At 39.9% G+C, this 14712-nt stretch overlaps 1 protein-coding gene and 1 long non-coding RNA gene across 2 annotated transcripts in view; both read right to left on the reverse strand.

Annotated features, from left to right (window-relative positions):
- Positions 1-14712, reverse strand: part of LOC137574978 (uncharacterized) — a 106329-nt gene that overhangs the window by 30122 nt on the left and 61495 nt on the right. The window lies entirely within an intron of this gene.
- The window catches only part of LOC137574977 (probable transcriptional regulatory protein MYPU_6240), a 50644-nt gene continuing 37805 nt past the window's right edge, over positions 1874-14712 (reverse strand). The window contains exons 3-4 of the mRNA XM_068287399.1: positions 2446-2541; positions 1874-2383 (exon numbers count right to left, since the gene is read on the reverse strand). Coding sequence (XP_068143500.1) covers positions 2276-2383; positions 2446-2541 — 204 coding nt within the window. The 3' untranslated portion in view covers positions 1874-2275. The remainder of the gene's footprint in view (positions 2384-2445; positions 2542-14712) is intronic.

The raw sequence follows: 14712 nt of genomic DNA on the forward strand, positions 1-14712 counted from the left end.
GAAGAGTTACTTTCAACGTATGATCCATCCCAAATCGATAAAACTTGCCAACATCTCTAGATATCCCAAGCTCGATTTTATACGATAGTAAGACAACTAAAATTGTCGCAAAGGCAAGCGAACTCTTTAGCACATCATTTACGATCTGTTAACATTTTGTCTAAGGATGTAAAAGTGTACGGGTATAGGAAGAGACTTTTGGACTTTTTCAAAATAAACGGCAATAATACGTTTGCATACTGCAAAAATATCATTGGGTTAATGGAACATATGAATTGCACGTACAAACTAAAGGAATGACAATTGTTTATCGATTCAATGAAACTAATTTTGGATTGTGTTCAGTATAGAAAACATCAATGGAAAATATGTACTGACCTAAAAGTTGTTGCTCTACTCACTGGCTTGCAAGCGGGTTATACTAAAAACATGTGCTTCATTTGTCATTGGGATACCAGATTATACCGACTGTATAAATATTTTCCAAAAACTAAAGAACTACAGTTAGTTTAATTTTGTTAACATATCTAAAAAAAATTCAATTTGATTATGTGGTCATTTTATAAATCGTAAATTAGATAGGTCTGGTGTCTCTTCTGCTGCCATTGAGCAGTTAAGTTCTCATATAATGATCAAGCTTCAAATGGAATAATATCAATTTTAGCAAAATGCGAGAAAGAAAACATAAAAAAATAGGGTCACGATTTTTTTTTTCTCATTTTTTCACAAATCTCGGTAACGGACGGATTTAGAGGCTAAATGTCTTCCAATTATTTGTAACCCTTTAAATTCTAAGAAACTTTGCTAAAGAAAGTTAAAAAAATGAATATTTTAGATGTTAGAAGCAAATAAGAAAAAGATCCATTTCGAAAAATGTCAACTTTGATAAAAAAAAACTCTAGCAAAAAATGTTGTAAGAAACCATCGTGATAACTTAAAAATTCGCAGGACCCGAAATAGGGTGAAACCATCAAATTTTGCCATGTCTTTTTTTTTTTTTTTTTTTTGAAAAAAACTATCACATTGTTATTAATGTCCATAGCTCTTTAAAATAACATGGAAATCCACTGTCTTCCTTATAGTATGGTTTACTACGAGCCCCTTAAATTCTTTGTCATGCAGTCAAAAGGGGAAAGGCAATCAACAACAACTTGGTGCTTTGGATCTGTGTCACTGGCACATTCGCATATCGCAAAGAATTTGTTGGCACAGACAGCATGCTAAAACTCAAAGTTGCGTCAAAAAATGTAAAATATCTTAAAATGTTGTGCGTTTGTGGAAAAAATAAAACAATTTTAATAAGAAAACACTTTAACGAATGCATAAAATTTTACTATACGAAACAAAAGTAATTTAAGGTTAGGCTTATATAATTGTTGAACAAGTACATAAAACAAAGCACAAAAGACGTATAGATGTCAATAAATAAAAACAAGTACAACAAACCTGGGGCAGATCCGTGGCCGAGAACATCGGTATAAAAAACTTGGGATGGGTTATGATATAAAGTAAAGTAATTTTTAGTATGTTACTTACTTTACTTTTAATCGTAATTCAATAATTTGGGTATAAACTGATGCCAAGAAATTGTTTTATTTAAAGCTCTTGGATCTTGGGCGCGTGAGAGGCTTTGTCCTGGTGTCGTAGAGGCCACTTGAACGTACTGCGCATAGTATCGTCAACGTCCGCTATTATGAAGCTTAAAATTACCATAATTTTTAAGAGCGGTCAAATATTAATATCAACTGATCACTGATGTTCTTGGCAGGGCCACAAATAGCCTTTAAGTACCAACACTTGGCGGTGGCCGATTTTTGCTCGTACGGTAAGTTTGTTGGGGTGTATCAACCAATGAATAAAGACGCGCGAAGAATTTCGTTTTAAACACTAATTTATTTTCACAAAAATTTTGGTTGACCTTAGCAGGTTAAAGAAAAAAACTTGAGGCAATACAAAATACTTGTTGTGAGTGAAAATCTCTGACTATATTAAGTTTACGTTATATTTGATTATGTAAAATCTTTCTCTCTATAGGACTAGCAAAGCTTAGGTAATTGTCAATAAGTTATGTTAAAACGCACTGAAAAAACAGAACTGAATGAATTTCTATACAGATTTATATACAAATGATTATATGGCACCGTATTGCTTGACATTTTTAAATCCTTAGTGTCTGAATAGCTATTTCGATTAGTCTGAATGGGCCTTGATTAAAAAACATCTGACTAATTACAATATTTATTATAATTAAATTATTATTTTTTATTAAATATTTCTATTGTTTTACGTTGTCATATATGTTTTCTACACCCGGTAGAATCTGTAGTTTTTTTAAAAATACCTTGTATGAATCATGTTGATCAGAAGTTAATTTTACCAGATCCTGAAACATATAAGATTTCTTTAACTTAATGATTTCAGTATATGCTTAAAAATATTTCATACATGTGCGTAAAAAATATGTTCACTTTTCTCAACGCAGTATCCACTACTTTGAAGACGCTTAGAAATGGCAATTAAATAAGACGGGTCACATATAAACTGAAACGATAAATTTTTTGTTTTAAAAGCGTCAATATATATTGTCCGGAAGTTTTACCCGACTTATACAGCAGCGATCACTTCCCAGTCAAAACTGAAATACTAAATCAGTTTCATTTTGAAAAGTCTAAATTCTCCCCAAAATTCAAAATTGATTTAGCCAATTGGGAATTGTTCCGTTTAAACTATAATACCCACACCTCTTTCACACAAAATGCAGACATTCAACTGCAAGTCTCCCAAATTACCAAATCAATGCGGATGGCGGCAAATAAGGCAATTCCACAGACCAAACCCCACACATTTAAAAGAAAAATAATTTGGTGGAATAAAAATCTGGGAGATCTTCGGGATAAAAAGCAAAAATTGTGGCAAACCTATAAATACAAAATGACAGATGCTAACCTCATAGCTTACAAAAGAGCAAATGCGTTCTTTAAGCGTGCAGTTAAAGAAGCCAAACGTGAGAGCCTCGGTGCCTTCACATCCAATATTTCTCCCCAATCCTCCTCCAAAAAAGTCTGGCGCGACATTAAATCCCTGGTGGGAGTCCCCCTCCCCAGCTTAAGTGTATCAGAGCTAATAATACATTAATAACGGCACCCTTAGAAATATCGAACATATTTGCCACAACTTGGTCAAAGTATTCCGAGGACTGCAACTTCAACATTCAATACAGGCAACAAAAGGCAGCATCCCTTGAGTATGTTCATGCGCCTGGTAGACTTAGTCTATCTGCTAAACAACTCGAATACGATTTCACAGAATTAGAACTAGAAACTGCCCTAACAAAGGCTAAAGGCAAAACACCGACAGAATCTCGTATCCAATGCTTAAACAACTGCCCGCCACAGGCAAAGCAGACCTTTTAAACCTATACAACAATATATTTTCGGTTGGTCAGTACCCCCACGTGTGGAAATCTGCCATCATTGTACCTATCCCAAAACCAAACAAACCATCTGATGAAGTTGCTAGCTATCGACCCATCTCATTACTTCCATAAATCGCCAAAACATTCGAAAAAATGATCGCCCGTAGACTCTTATGGTACGCTACCAAAAATAAACTGATCAGCTCGAACCAAGTAGGCTTCAAACCCAAACACAGTACGATGGACTCTCTGCTGCACTTGCAGCACTTCGTGTCAGACGCCCTTTCCTCAAGAAATCATGTCACGCTGTTGGCAACTGATTTCGAAAAGGCATTTGATCGCGTGGGAGCCCATACTGTTCTTCAGCAACTCGAACAATGGGGGGTGGGTACGAAAGTCTTCAATATAGTGAAAGCTTTTATGTCCCGCCGCTCATTTCGAGTCAGGATCAACAACGTACTTTCAAACTATCACAATTTATATACTGGCATTCCCCAAGGATCGCCATTATCGGTTATTCTATTCATTATAGCATTTGAAGAAATCAACAAAATTGTATCTAATCATAAAAAAATTCAATCAATCATGTACGCAGATGATGCCTTAATCTTTAGTAAAATCAAGGACTTAACAAAACTGGGGTCTGGGCTCTGGTGCAACCCTATCTCCCAGTAAATGTAAAATTTTGCACATTTGTAAAAAAAAAAGATGTACATACTCTAGTTTAAGCTTTAATAACTTTACTATAGAATGCGTCCAGGCTCTTAAGATATTAGGCCTATATTTCGACAAGAGAATGACATTTAAAAATCACTGTCTGTATCTCAGAGATAACCTTGAAAAAAAACTAAACATTATAAAATATCTTAGCTCCAAACATTCCTTAATAAATACAAATAGTCTTATAAATGTCGCCAGGGCTCTTATACTGGCAAAATAGATTACGCGTTGCCAATATTCGGCTGGTGCGCAAAGTCACATGTTCGCCTGTTTAAACCAGCCTACCACACAGCGGTTCGTCGCAGTATCAACGCCTTTCCAACATCTCCAATAAAATGCGTCCTAGCAGAAGCGGGTTTGTCAACAATAGAGGACAGAGTTGTAGAAACTACAGCCCTGCTTATCTCGAAAATGTTCTGCTCACCCAACCAGCTCCTTCAAACTGTGGTACGGAAGGCTATAAAACAACGGAGAACTTACCGATACCTCTCCACAATACGCCGATGCGCCGCTCTCTCCAAAGAATGGAACATCGCAACTCCAACAACACCGAAAATCTCCAGCGTCCCTTCATGGCTTCTTAGACAATCCTCCATTAACTGCGCGCTACAGGAATTTCCAAAAAATCACACGAACGGGGAAACTTTCCGCCAACTATTTTATAATGAAACAGCCAAGAAATTTTACGATAATCGAACGTGGATATTCACTGACGCAACAAAATCATCTGAACTCACTGCATTCGCATGCGTTGACATCAATGGGAAAATTTTATCAGCAGGATCACTACCAGAATACTACTCTGTATTTTCAGCCGAAGCAGAAACTATTCTGAAAGCCATCGTTTACGCACAAGGCAAAACCGGAAAGTTTACTATATGTACCGATAGCCTATCGACTGTAGAATCTGTCAAGAATATATCTAACACAAACCCAACAATCGTGCAGATACGGGAGAGTTTAATAAAAACCCCTCTAAAACTTAACATATTCTGGGTCCCCAGCCACAGGGGCATTAGGGGCAATGAGTTGGCTGACAATGCAGCAAAAGCAATGTCAAAGTATCCCACAATCATGATACTACCCTCAGCGGAAAAAGATCTGCGAAAAGTTATTCTCAAACAGCTCCACTCTCAAAAAATCGAAATCTGGGCTAACTTTCATCACAGATACAGGAACTGCAACCCAAACTTGGAAAAGTCAAGTTCCCTATCAACACATCCCGAGTCAAAATCACTATCAAAAACACTATACCCGACTCCGGATAGGATACTGCAATGGCACCCACAGCCATGTATTGTCAGGAGACCCAAAACCGAACTGCCACTTATGTGGTCTAGAACTCTCTACCGTACACCTGCTGGACACCTGCAAAAAATTAGTTAGCATTAGAAAAGCCCATTTTCCAAATATACTACCCTCATCCATTCTACCCTACGTCACAACAATAAATATAAATAAAATATACAAATATTTACAAGACTGACCCTTAGTATAAGTGCAATTTTCTTTGTGAATTTTAAAGTGATTAAATTTAAAAGTTGATAAATTTCAAAGAAATGGATCGCTTCATTCAGAAAGGTAATTATCATGACGTATTTTTTAAGCGAAATACAAGGTAAACGTCGCGGCTCTACTCCGGTTTGCGACTGCATCTCCTCAGACTCCTCCAAAAAATTTGAAAAGTGCCTAAACTGCGCAAAAGAATATAAAACAAGCGGAAACACTTCGAATTTGCGGGACCATTTAAAAAGATTTCATCCAGATTAAAAGACCATGCACCGGATTCTAGCACAATCCTGATAACGCCAACACAGCATCTACAAGCAGCAGTTGCAGGTCCAGTATGCGCTCTATGGACTCGTATTTGAAAAGAGGCGTATTCTACGATGCAATTAGTAAGCGAAAGAATGATTTTAAATATTGCCGTCACATGCGACTTGTGGACCTCAAGTGCAAATGTAAACTTTATAACCGTAACATGAAACTTTCTCCATGAGTATACCATAAAAACAGCATCGTTAGCCACACGCAAGTTAATTGACCCAACTAGTCACTAAACTTTTGGGATGTTCACGAAAAAACGATTTGCGTCGTTACAGACAATGCCAGTGCAATGCTAAAAGCGTGCGAATTATTAAATATACGGAATCTTCCATGCTTTGCTCATACCTTAAATTTGGTTGTCCAAGATGGACTCAAATTGGATAAAGACGAAGTATTTAAGGCTTTATTTACAAAATGTAAGGTGATAGTGAAATTTTTTAAGAAAAGTTCCATAGTAAATGAAAAATTCAAAGTGTTCAAGATAAATTTGCTCACACCCTTTTACAAGAAATGCCTACAAGGTGGAACAGTTTCTATTACATGATACAACGAATCCTGGCAACGTCCCAAGCTATTGCAACGGTTCTACTGTCCACTAAGCATGATGTTCTTCCATCTACGGCAGAAGAAATAAATTTTCTAAAAGATATTGAAAAAATATTGTCATTTTTCCATCAAATTAGTGAAATATGGCCTGTACTGTATTATCAGTAGGTGTTGATTGATTGAATGTCTTTTATTGTATGAATTTGGTTCTCTTAGCTAATGGCTTGCTAACTGTCGGCACATCGGCAGAGCAGCCGTTTTATATAAACATTATATATAAGTAAAGTAACAATATGTAAGACGGGCAGAGAGTGTGAGCTATGCATGCACATATGTATATTAGCGGTCAGTATGGGAAACATGCTGACCCGGCTCTAAGCGATGAATGCAATGAGTGCATATCATATTACGTTTGCACTTGAAATGTGTGCAATAACTTGGCGCTGTCGCTGAGTGACAAAGGCAATACCCTAGGCATATTCGGCTAACAAAGTGTTGCCGCTCAATATTTACGTTGAGTAATAAGAACTCGTATGTGCATACACTATACTACAGTACCGAAAAATACTAAGTCTATCACCACAATTGCAAACTCAGGAAGGAGAGTCCATTATTGGAGTCCATTTCAAAACGGCTGTCTACATACGAGGAACGAATTGTGTCGAGAATAGTAGATCCGAGGTTTAAAAGAGATGGATTTCAGCAAATTGGTGAATTGCACTAGTGAGGAAATCCCAATCAACGCCGATTTGGACCTCAGCACCAAGACGCAGGACTCCTTCCTTGATTTCTTAGATCCCCGTGCCAACGATAAACGTGGAAATGCGCGCTCTAATGCCATAATCGTCAAGCAGCAGTATTTGGAGATATGGATTAATCTTCAAGATATGGATTAAATTTAATAATTAATTATTGATAACATATAATTTTTAACATTAAATTTTATTACAGGTTAACCAGATGGACTTTCCATGTATGAATAAGTAAATTTCAAGATATTTGTGCATCCCCGCAACATCTTTCGAGTCCGAAGGAGGGAAAATTTGTTTCTGACAGAAGAACGCGACTTAAGGAAGAAAACATAAGCGTTCGTTTATTTTTAAACGAAAATCCTTGGATTAAGTAATATTCTTAAATGAAATGATGTATATATGTACATGAAAATATGTATGAAAACTTAAAAAGTAATCCTAAGCAAATTATCTTGTTATTAACAAAAAATTAATAAAATAATCTAACAAAATATTAGATTTTTTTTAGCATCAAATCAAACAACTGTTGCACTGTTTTTTTTTTTTTTTTGTCTATCGATCCACTAACGATAGTACTATCGTCACTACCAATGGTTTCGAAAAAACTATCACCCACCATCGATGGCGTCCACTATCGATATTTCTCCACCTCTAGTGTATACTATACATATGTTCTCATAGTGACACATTGTCGCTATGCATAAACAAGGCGAGTGCAAAATATAAACAAATGTAATGCGATCGTCCACTTATGTGTAGCTGACCACCAGCGTGGGATCTGCCTCGTCAGCATATTCCCTATGCCTTACGCGCCTGTCAAATATTTAAGACATATGCATATAAGTATATACATACATACATACTAAAGTTTTTCTTCTCACCAAGTACGGTCGCGTAGTCCAAGTCGTTCCGAAATCTTGTCAAATAAAGAAGCTTCCTGCGATTTGAGAATATACACACTTGTTAAACAGAGTCGGTTAGCAGAGTCGGTTTTCCAAGATGAAAAAATGAAAGCCGTTGGAGAATATACACACTTGTTAAACAGAGTCGGTTAGCAGAGTCGGTTTTCTAAGATGAAAAAATGAAAGCCGTTGGAGGTACCTAGGTGAGGCGCACAGCGAACTTACTCCTCGAGCTAAATAAGGGAAGAGCAGATAACCTTTAGAAGCTTAAAGAAGATATTGGCAATGTGCTGGGCGCCAAGTTCGAAACTCGCGCTCCCACTGATAATATAAGGCTGGAAATACTGGACCGAGACAACCGTAAAAGAGATGGTAGCAGCCTTTTCTACCAAGTTAAAAATTGATCTGGAGCCAAGGGCTGTCAAAAGTCTCCGCCCATCATACCGTGATACCCAGAAAGCGCTCATATGTGTTCCGGCAACAACCGCAGAGACAATCCTCAAGGTCAATAAGATTACAGTGGCATGGTCACTGTGTCGAATCAGAATTAATAATGCCCCAGTTAGATGCTACAAGTGCTTAAGAACTGGTCACGTCGCTGCCACATGCAATAGTGACGTTGACTGAAGTGGCTGGTGTTTAAAATGCGGAACCAGCGGTCATAAAATTCGGGACTGCTGAGGAATGAGGCCAAATGTTTTCTATGTGCAGCAGAAGGACTGACTACACTCTCACTCGTAGCTGGCAGCCAGAGATGCCCCTCCGCAAACGGGCAGTAATCCAACGAGACCCATAAACACAATAACGATGATTAAGTTTATCACAGACGGTGGGTGAGTCTAACACAGACATAGCCATTATAAGCGAACCATTTAAGGCCAGAACTGGAAACAACTGATCCTGCAGTATTTCTGGAAAGGCAGCGATCTGGGCTTGTGGAACGCCATCACTACTGCATGGTTCCATAATAACCAAGGAGCACTATGTCAGGGCATTCAAAAGCGGACACTGAGTATACAGCTGCTACTTGCCACCAAGTCTGAACATCCAAAGCTTCAATATTGCCTTAGACGATCTTACGGCAGACGCACGTACCTGCAGTCCAGTTATTATAGCTGGGGATTTCAACGCCTGGGCTGTTGAATGGGGCACCAATCTAACCAATGAAAAAGGGGGCACCAATCTAACCAATGCCAAAGGGAGAGCGCTTTTAGAGGCATTTATATTTATATTATAGCTTTGCTTAACGTAGGATCCCAAAATAACTTTCTTTTGACACTTTCTTGTACGCAAGTAGCTTGCGAACGTTCATTTTCAAAGTTAAAATATGTCAAAAATAGATTGAGAAGCTGTTTGACGCAAAGCCATTTAGAAACTTTCTTGCTTATGGCAGTTGAAAAGAAAAACTTGAATGAAATTGAAAATGAACGCATTATCAAAGCCTTATCCTTACAGAGCAATTTACTGCAAAAACTTTTGACTGCTTAATGATTAAATATAGTAAAATTACGCCTTACGTACATATAAGTGCATTGTTAAAAAAGATAGGCAAATAAAATTGTTTGTTTGTTTGTAAGAAGTCGTTTTCGTTTAATTCACATACAAGATCATACTTGATGTAAAACCTAAAAAAGTGTACCTTTCAGTTTCCTCGACATATTTTTTCAAGAATGTGGCCCTTAGTGTCCCAGTCCGGGCCTGGAGGAGGCAGCCAAGGTAATATACGACCTATTTCCGACTAGGATCGTAACGCTATCTCAGAGATGCCCAGTTCCAGCTAAACATTATAAAATTGAACCTGTAACATGATGAAGTTCTCAATATTACCAGGTGTTTCGAGCCCGAGAAGGCCCCAGGCCCGGATTCTATTCCTAATCGCGCATTAAGGTTGGCGATGGTACTACGCCCCGACCCATTTGCTAAAACATACTCGCAATGCCTGCGTGAAGGAGTGTTTCCCAGAAGGTGGAAATCGCAAAACCTAGTGCTAATTCCAAAGCTAGGGAAACCTACAGAGGAGGCATCGTCTTATAGACCGATTTGTCTAGTCGGCTCCATTGGTAAGGTACTAGAGAAACTAATATATAATAGGCTGAATGACGCGATTCATGCTGGAGGCGATCTATCCTCAAATCAATAGGGATTTCGGAAGGCGCGTTCTACCACTGACGCAATAAATAAAGTCGGAAATATTGCCTCGAACGCTATAGAAGGCGTCCGGTGGAAGGTAGGTAACAATAAATATTGCCTAGTGGACATCAAAAACGCATTTAACTCCGCAGACTGGGGATGCATTCTAGATTCCATAAGCCACTTCAGAGTCCCCGCATACCTTCAAGCCATTATTTGAAGCTATTTCGAGGATAGGCAATTGCGAGTGCGCAGTGTATCCGCAGGAGTCCCCCAGGGGTCAGTCTTGAGCCGTCTGTTATGGAACACTATGTACGGTGGACTTCTAAGGCTCAGCATGCCCCAAGGGTGCGAAGTCGTGGGATATGCAGACGACGTCACACTAGTGTTTGTTTCAAAGAAGAAGAAGTTGCAAACACGGCATTGATCCGAACTACAGAGTGGTTGAGCTCAGTAAGCTTGACGCTGGCTGCCCACAAGACCGAGGCGGTGCTTATCTCCAGCAGGAAAAGGGTCGATGCTGCGAAAATACAGGTAGAAGGTACTACAATCGAATAAAAAAGAGCCACACGATACCTCGGCGTATGGATAGATACACCTCCATCATTCCGTGAGCACCTCAGGCACCTCCAGCGTAAGGCTTCAGAGTCGATGCGGTCTCTCTCTCGCATCATGTTAAACACGAGAGGACCCAAACAGAAGAGACGCATGTTATTGATGAGCGTGACCAGATCAATTATATTATATGCAGCACCAATATGGGCGCACACCATGACCGTTGCGAGCTATAGCGGAGGCATTAGATCAACATGCTGCGCACATCAAGAAAGTATGGAGAGGTCAACTTCTACTTGACACAAGCCCTTAGTGAACATGGTTGTTTTCGACAAGCGGAGCCAACATGCCCATGCGGAGAAGGATTTGCTTAGGACGCAGAGCATGTGCTGTTTACCTGTAGCCTCTTTGCCAGAGAACGGCAAAGTTTATCTACTAATATCGGCAATTCATTATGCGTGGGAAACTTCCCAGATCAAATGATGGCAAGTTCAAGCAACTGGAACGCCGTCAACGCTTTTGTAGGCATAGTTATGCGCAGCCTGCGCGTAGATCAACGACAAAGATCGGGCGAACTCTAAACTCTGCCGACACCTTTGTGAAGCACTGCCTCTAAGCCGTTCCACAAAGGACAGCAGTCTATCCCAAGTACATCTTTCTTTTTGTTTGTTCTTTTTGTTAATGTTTGTTAAACGATGCATTGTATATAGTATAAACTGAGGTCCATACACACATATATACATATTCATAGACATATATATATATATACATATTTTCCATATATAAAATTTTACATATTCATTTTCATTTCCATATACCCATACATATTCCACGTATTCCATATTTTTCGCACACAAATATATTTATTTTTCCATCACCGCAAACAAAATCCAGCTACCCCTTGCATCCTATACATATACGTACGTGCATACATAAGTCCAGCTCAACTGCAGTATACAGGCCAGCTGCAAGCTCATGTGCCAAACACCGATACAAAGCAAACGATCAAAAGTAGCTGTGCTGTATACCCTGGGTTGGCAGGCACCTTGTGGGGTAGATATGTTGAAGGGTCACGTTGAGGGAAAGATCAAATAATATTTAATTATTAAAAATTTGTGTTCCGCGCTTTTGTTAGTTCTGATTCCAAATCGTTTCCAAGTCGTATCTTGGGTTTTTTTAAATATTGAATTCCCAAATTTTTCCAATTATTTCCAAGTAGTATCTTGGGCTTTTTAATATTGAATTCACAAATTGTTCCAATCGTTTCCAAGTCGTATCATTGGGGTTATATTTCAATTCCAAAGTGTTTCCACGCGTTCCAAGTCGAATTTTGGGTATATTTCAATTCCAAAGTGTTTCCACTCGTTTCAAGTCGTATCTTTGGCTATATATTTGAATTCCAAGGTGTTCCAAGTGTCCCAAGTCGTATCATTGGGTTTTATATTTCAATTCCAAGGCGTTCAAAGCCATTCCTAGGGTTTTTTTGGCACTGTTCCAAGTCATCACAAACGTACCAGCTCGTTTTCTGGATTTTTTGTCTATTTCAAGGCGTTTCATAGCCGTTCTTTGAGTGGTTTGGTAGTGTTCCAGTTTTTCCCAACCGTTCCATTTTGTCTTTTTCGCTAATTTTCAAGCCCTGCCAAACCAGCTCACTACTTTATAACCGCCATTCTCTGGGGTTATGAGCACGAGCCCGTCAAAAGACGAGAAAGAAGCTGAGAACACTGCGGCCACGAGCAAATCCTCAATTGCTGCTCCAGGTCAGCGCCAGAGGAGCACCAGCCCTACTACTCCTCCTTCCCGAGTATTTTAAACCCTCTCTAGTTCATTAGCTCTCACGTCCGCACCATCAAGCCTAAAAGAGGTCAAATCATTGGTACCACTTCCACAGATTTTGGTAACCGCCCCAAGAGTCACTCGGTCCGAAACCAAAAGGGTTTTAGTTGCTTCCACCATGGCTTTGAAGAAGTTTGTCTCCATTAGCCATAAACTAACTCAGTTTGAAGTCGACACCCACGTCACTTCACTGTCCGAGGTCAGCGTATTTACGCTCCAAGTCCGTCGTGATCGAGTTCAAGCGTTGTGGGAGAAGGTCGAGCAGGAATATGAGAAATGTGAGGCACTCCCAGATGGTAAAGACGATAATTCTGAAGATTTAGCCATCCAAGCTAAATATGACAAATGCTATCAAGTTTACGAGCGATGCACGGCTCGATTAAACGAGCTTATCCACGAAGCGTCTGCTCCCACTCCTCCGATCCGTCAAGGGCCTACCTCTGCACCAGCAGAACGAGGCTGTCGATTGCTACCCATTGACACAGAAGTCTTTATGGGAGATTACTTAAAATGGCCCACGTTCCGGGACTTGTTTACAGCCATTTACATATCGCGAATTCCCCCCGTTGAAAAGCTGTACCATCTCCTAGCGAAAACGAGGGGTGAAGCCAACCTCATTGTAGCAAAATTCCCGCTTACAAATGATGGTTTTGAAACGGCATGGAATGCACTCAAACAGCGTTTCGAAAATAAGCGACTTATCGTGAACAGCCAATTCCGGGCACTTCTTGACCTGCCTCAAATTTTCCTTGAGTCCGGAAAAGCATTACAGGATCATCAGAATGCTCTGCTTCGTGCTTTTGACCACTGTGGCCTGCCAGTAACCACTTGGGGAGGCATGTTCGTATTTTTCTGTTCCATCAAATTGCCAAAGAACACCCTTTCACTGTGGGAACAATCTCTGGGAGACAAGAACGCCATTCCAGAGTGGCAAATGATGGACGATTTCCTCACTGAGCGGTTCCGTACGCTCGAAGCAGTTGAAAATACAACTGCAATGGCTATTTCGGTTCCCACATCGAAACCTCCGGGAAATCCGCTTCCAACCACCCGAAAGGCTAATACATTTGAGGCCAAGGTGACCACCAAACCAAAATCCTGTGATCTCTGTTTGAAGGAGAATCACCCGGTGCGTCGATGTTGCCGCTTCCTTCAGATGCCGGTGCCAGAGATGGTGGCACACATAAAGAAAAAGTCCCTTTGTCTGAACTGTTTCGCAAGAGGACATCAAGTAAAAGATTGTCCGCGTCACAATACGCTCTTGCACAAGGATGCCCGAGCGGAGAATAGTGATTTTTTTCGTGATTTTTGCCGGAGAGACGGTAGAAGAAGAAGAACAAATGTGACGCAGTGACAGCGCCGGTCCCAGCGCAGCCCAGTTCTCACAATATTGTCCGGACTTACCTTACCTCTGAGGCAAGGTCCTCACGAGATAAGTTGCTAGGTACAGCGATCGTGGACTTTTGGCACAAGGGCACTACTTATGCTTCACGGGCGCTATTAGACCCGGCTGCGGAAGCCAATTACATATCCGAAAGAATGTTCCGGCTCATGAAGTTACCATTCCAAACTGTCAGGGCCGAAGTGACAGGCATTAACGGAAAGGTCAATAGAACCTTGAAGGTCTATCACATAAGCATTCGGTCATCGCATGGACCTCCAGTCCTGATAGAGATAGAAGCCGTCTACGCCTCTACGCCGTTCTACAAAGGACAGCATATTTAAAGTCTATTCCAAGTATATGTTTCTTTTTGTTAATTCTTTTTGTTAAAGTTTGTTAAACGAGGTATTAAATGGAAATAAAAAAAAAACATACTACGCTCTCTCGTTCTGCTGCCTGCAGCGGCAGAACTTATATACTTAAGAATTCTTAGGCTAAGCTAAAACACAACGATTATTATTATATATATAAATATTGTCTGGACTTTGACGCGTGCAATGCAAAGTACGTTCAAGTGACCCATACGACACCAGGACATAGTCTGTTTCGCGCCAGCCCAAGCAGAGCGCTGTCCACCTCCTGTTCAAA

The sequence above is a fragment of the Drosophila tropicalis genome, unplaced genomic scaffold (assembly GCF_018151085.1).
Source record: "Drosophila tropicalis isolate 14030-0801.00 unplaced genomic scaffold, ASM1815108v1 contig_527, whole genome shotgun sequence".
Lineage (NCBI taxonomy): Eukaryota > Metazoa > Arthropoda > Insecta > Diptera > Drosophilidae > Drosophila > Drosophila tropicalis.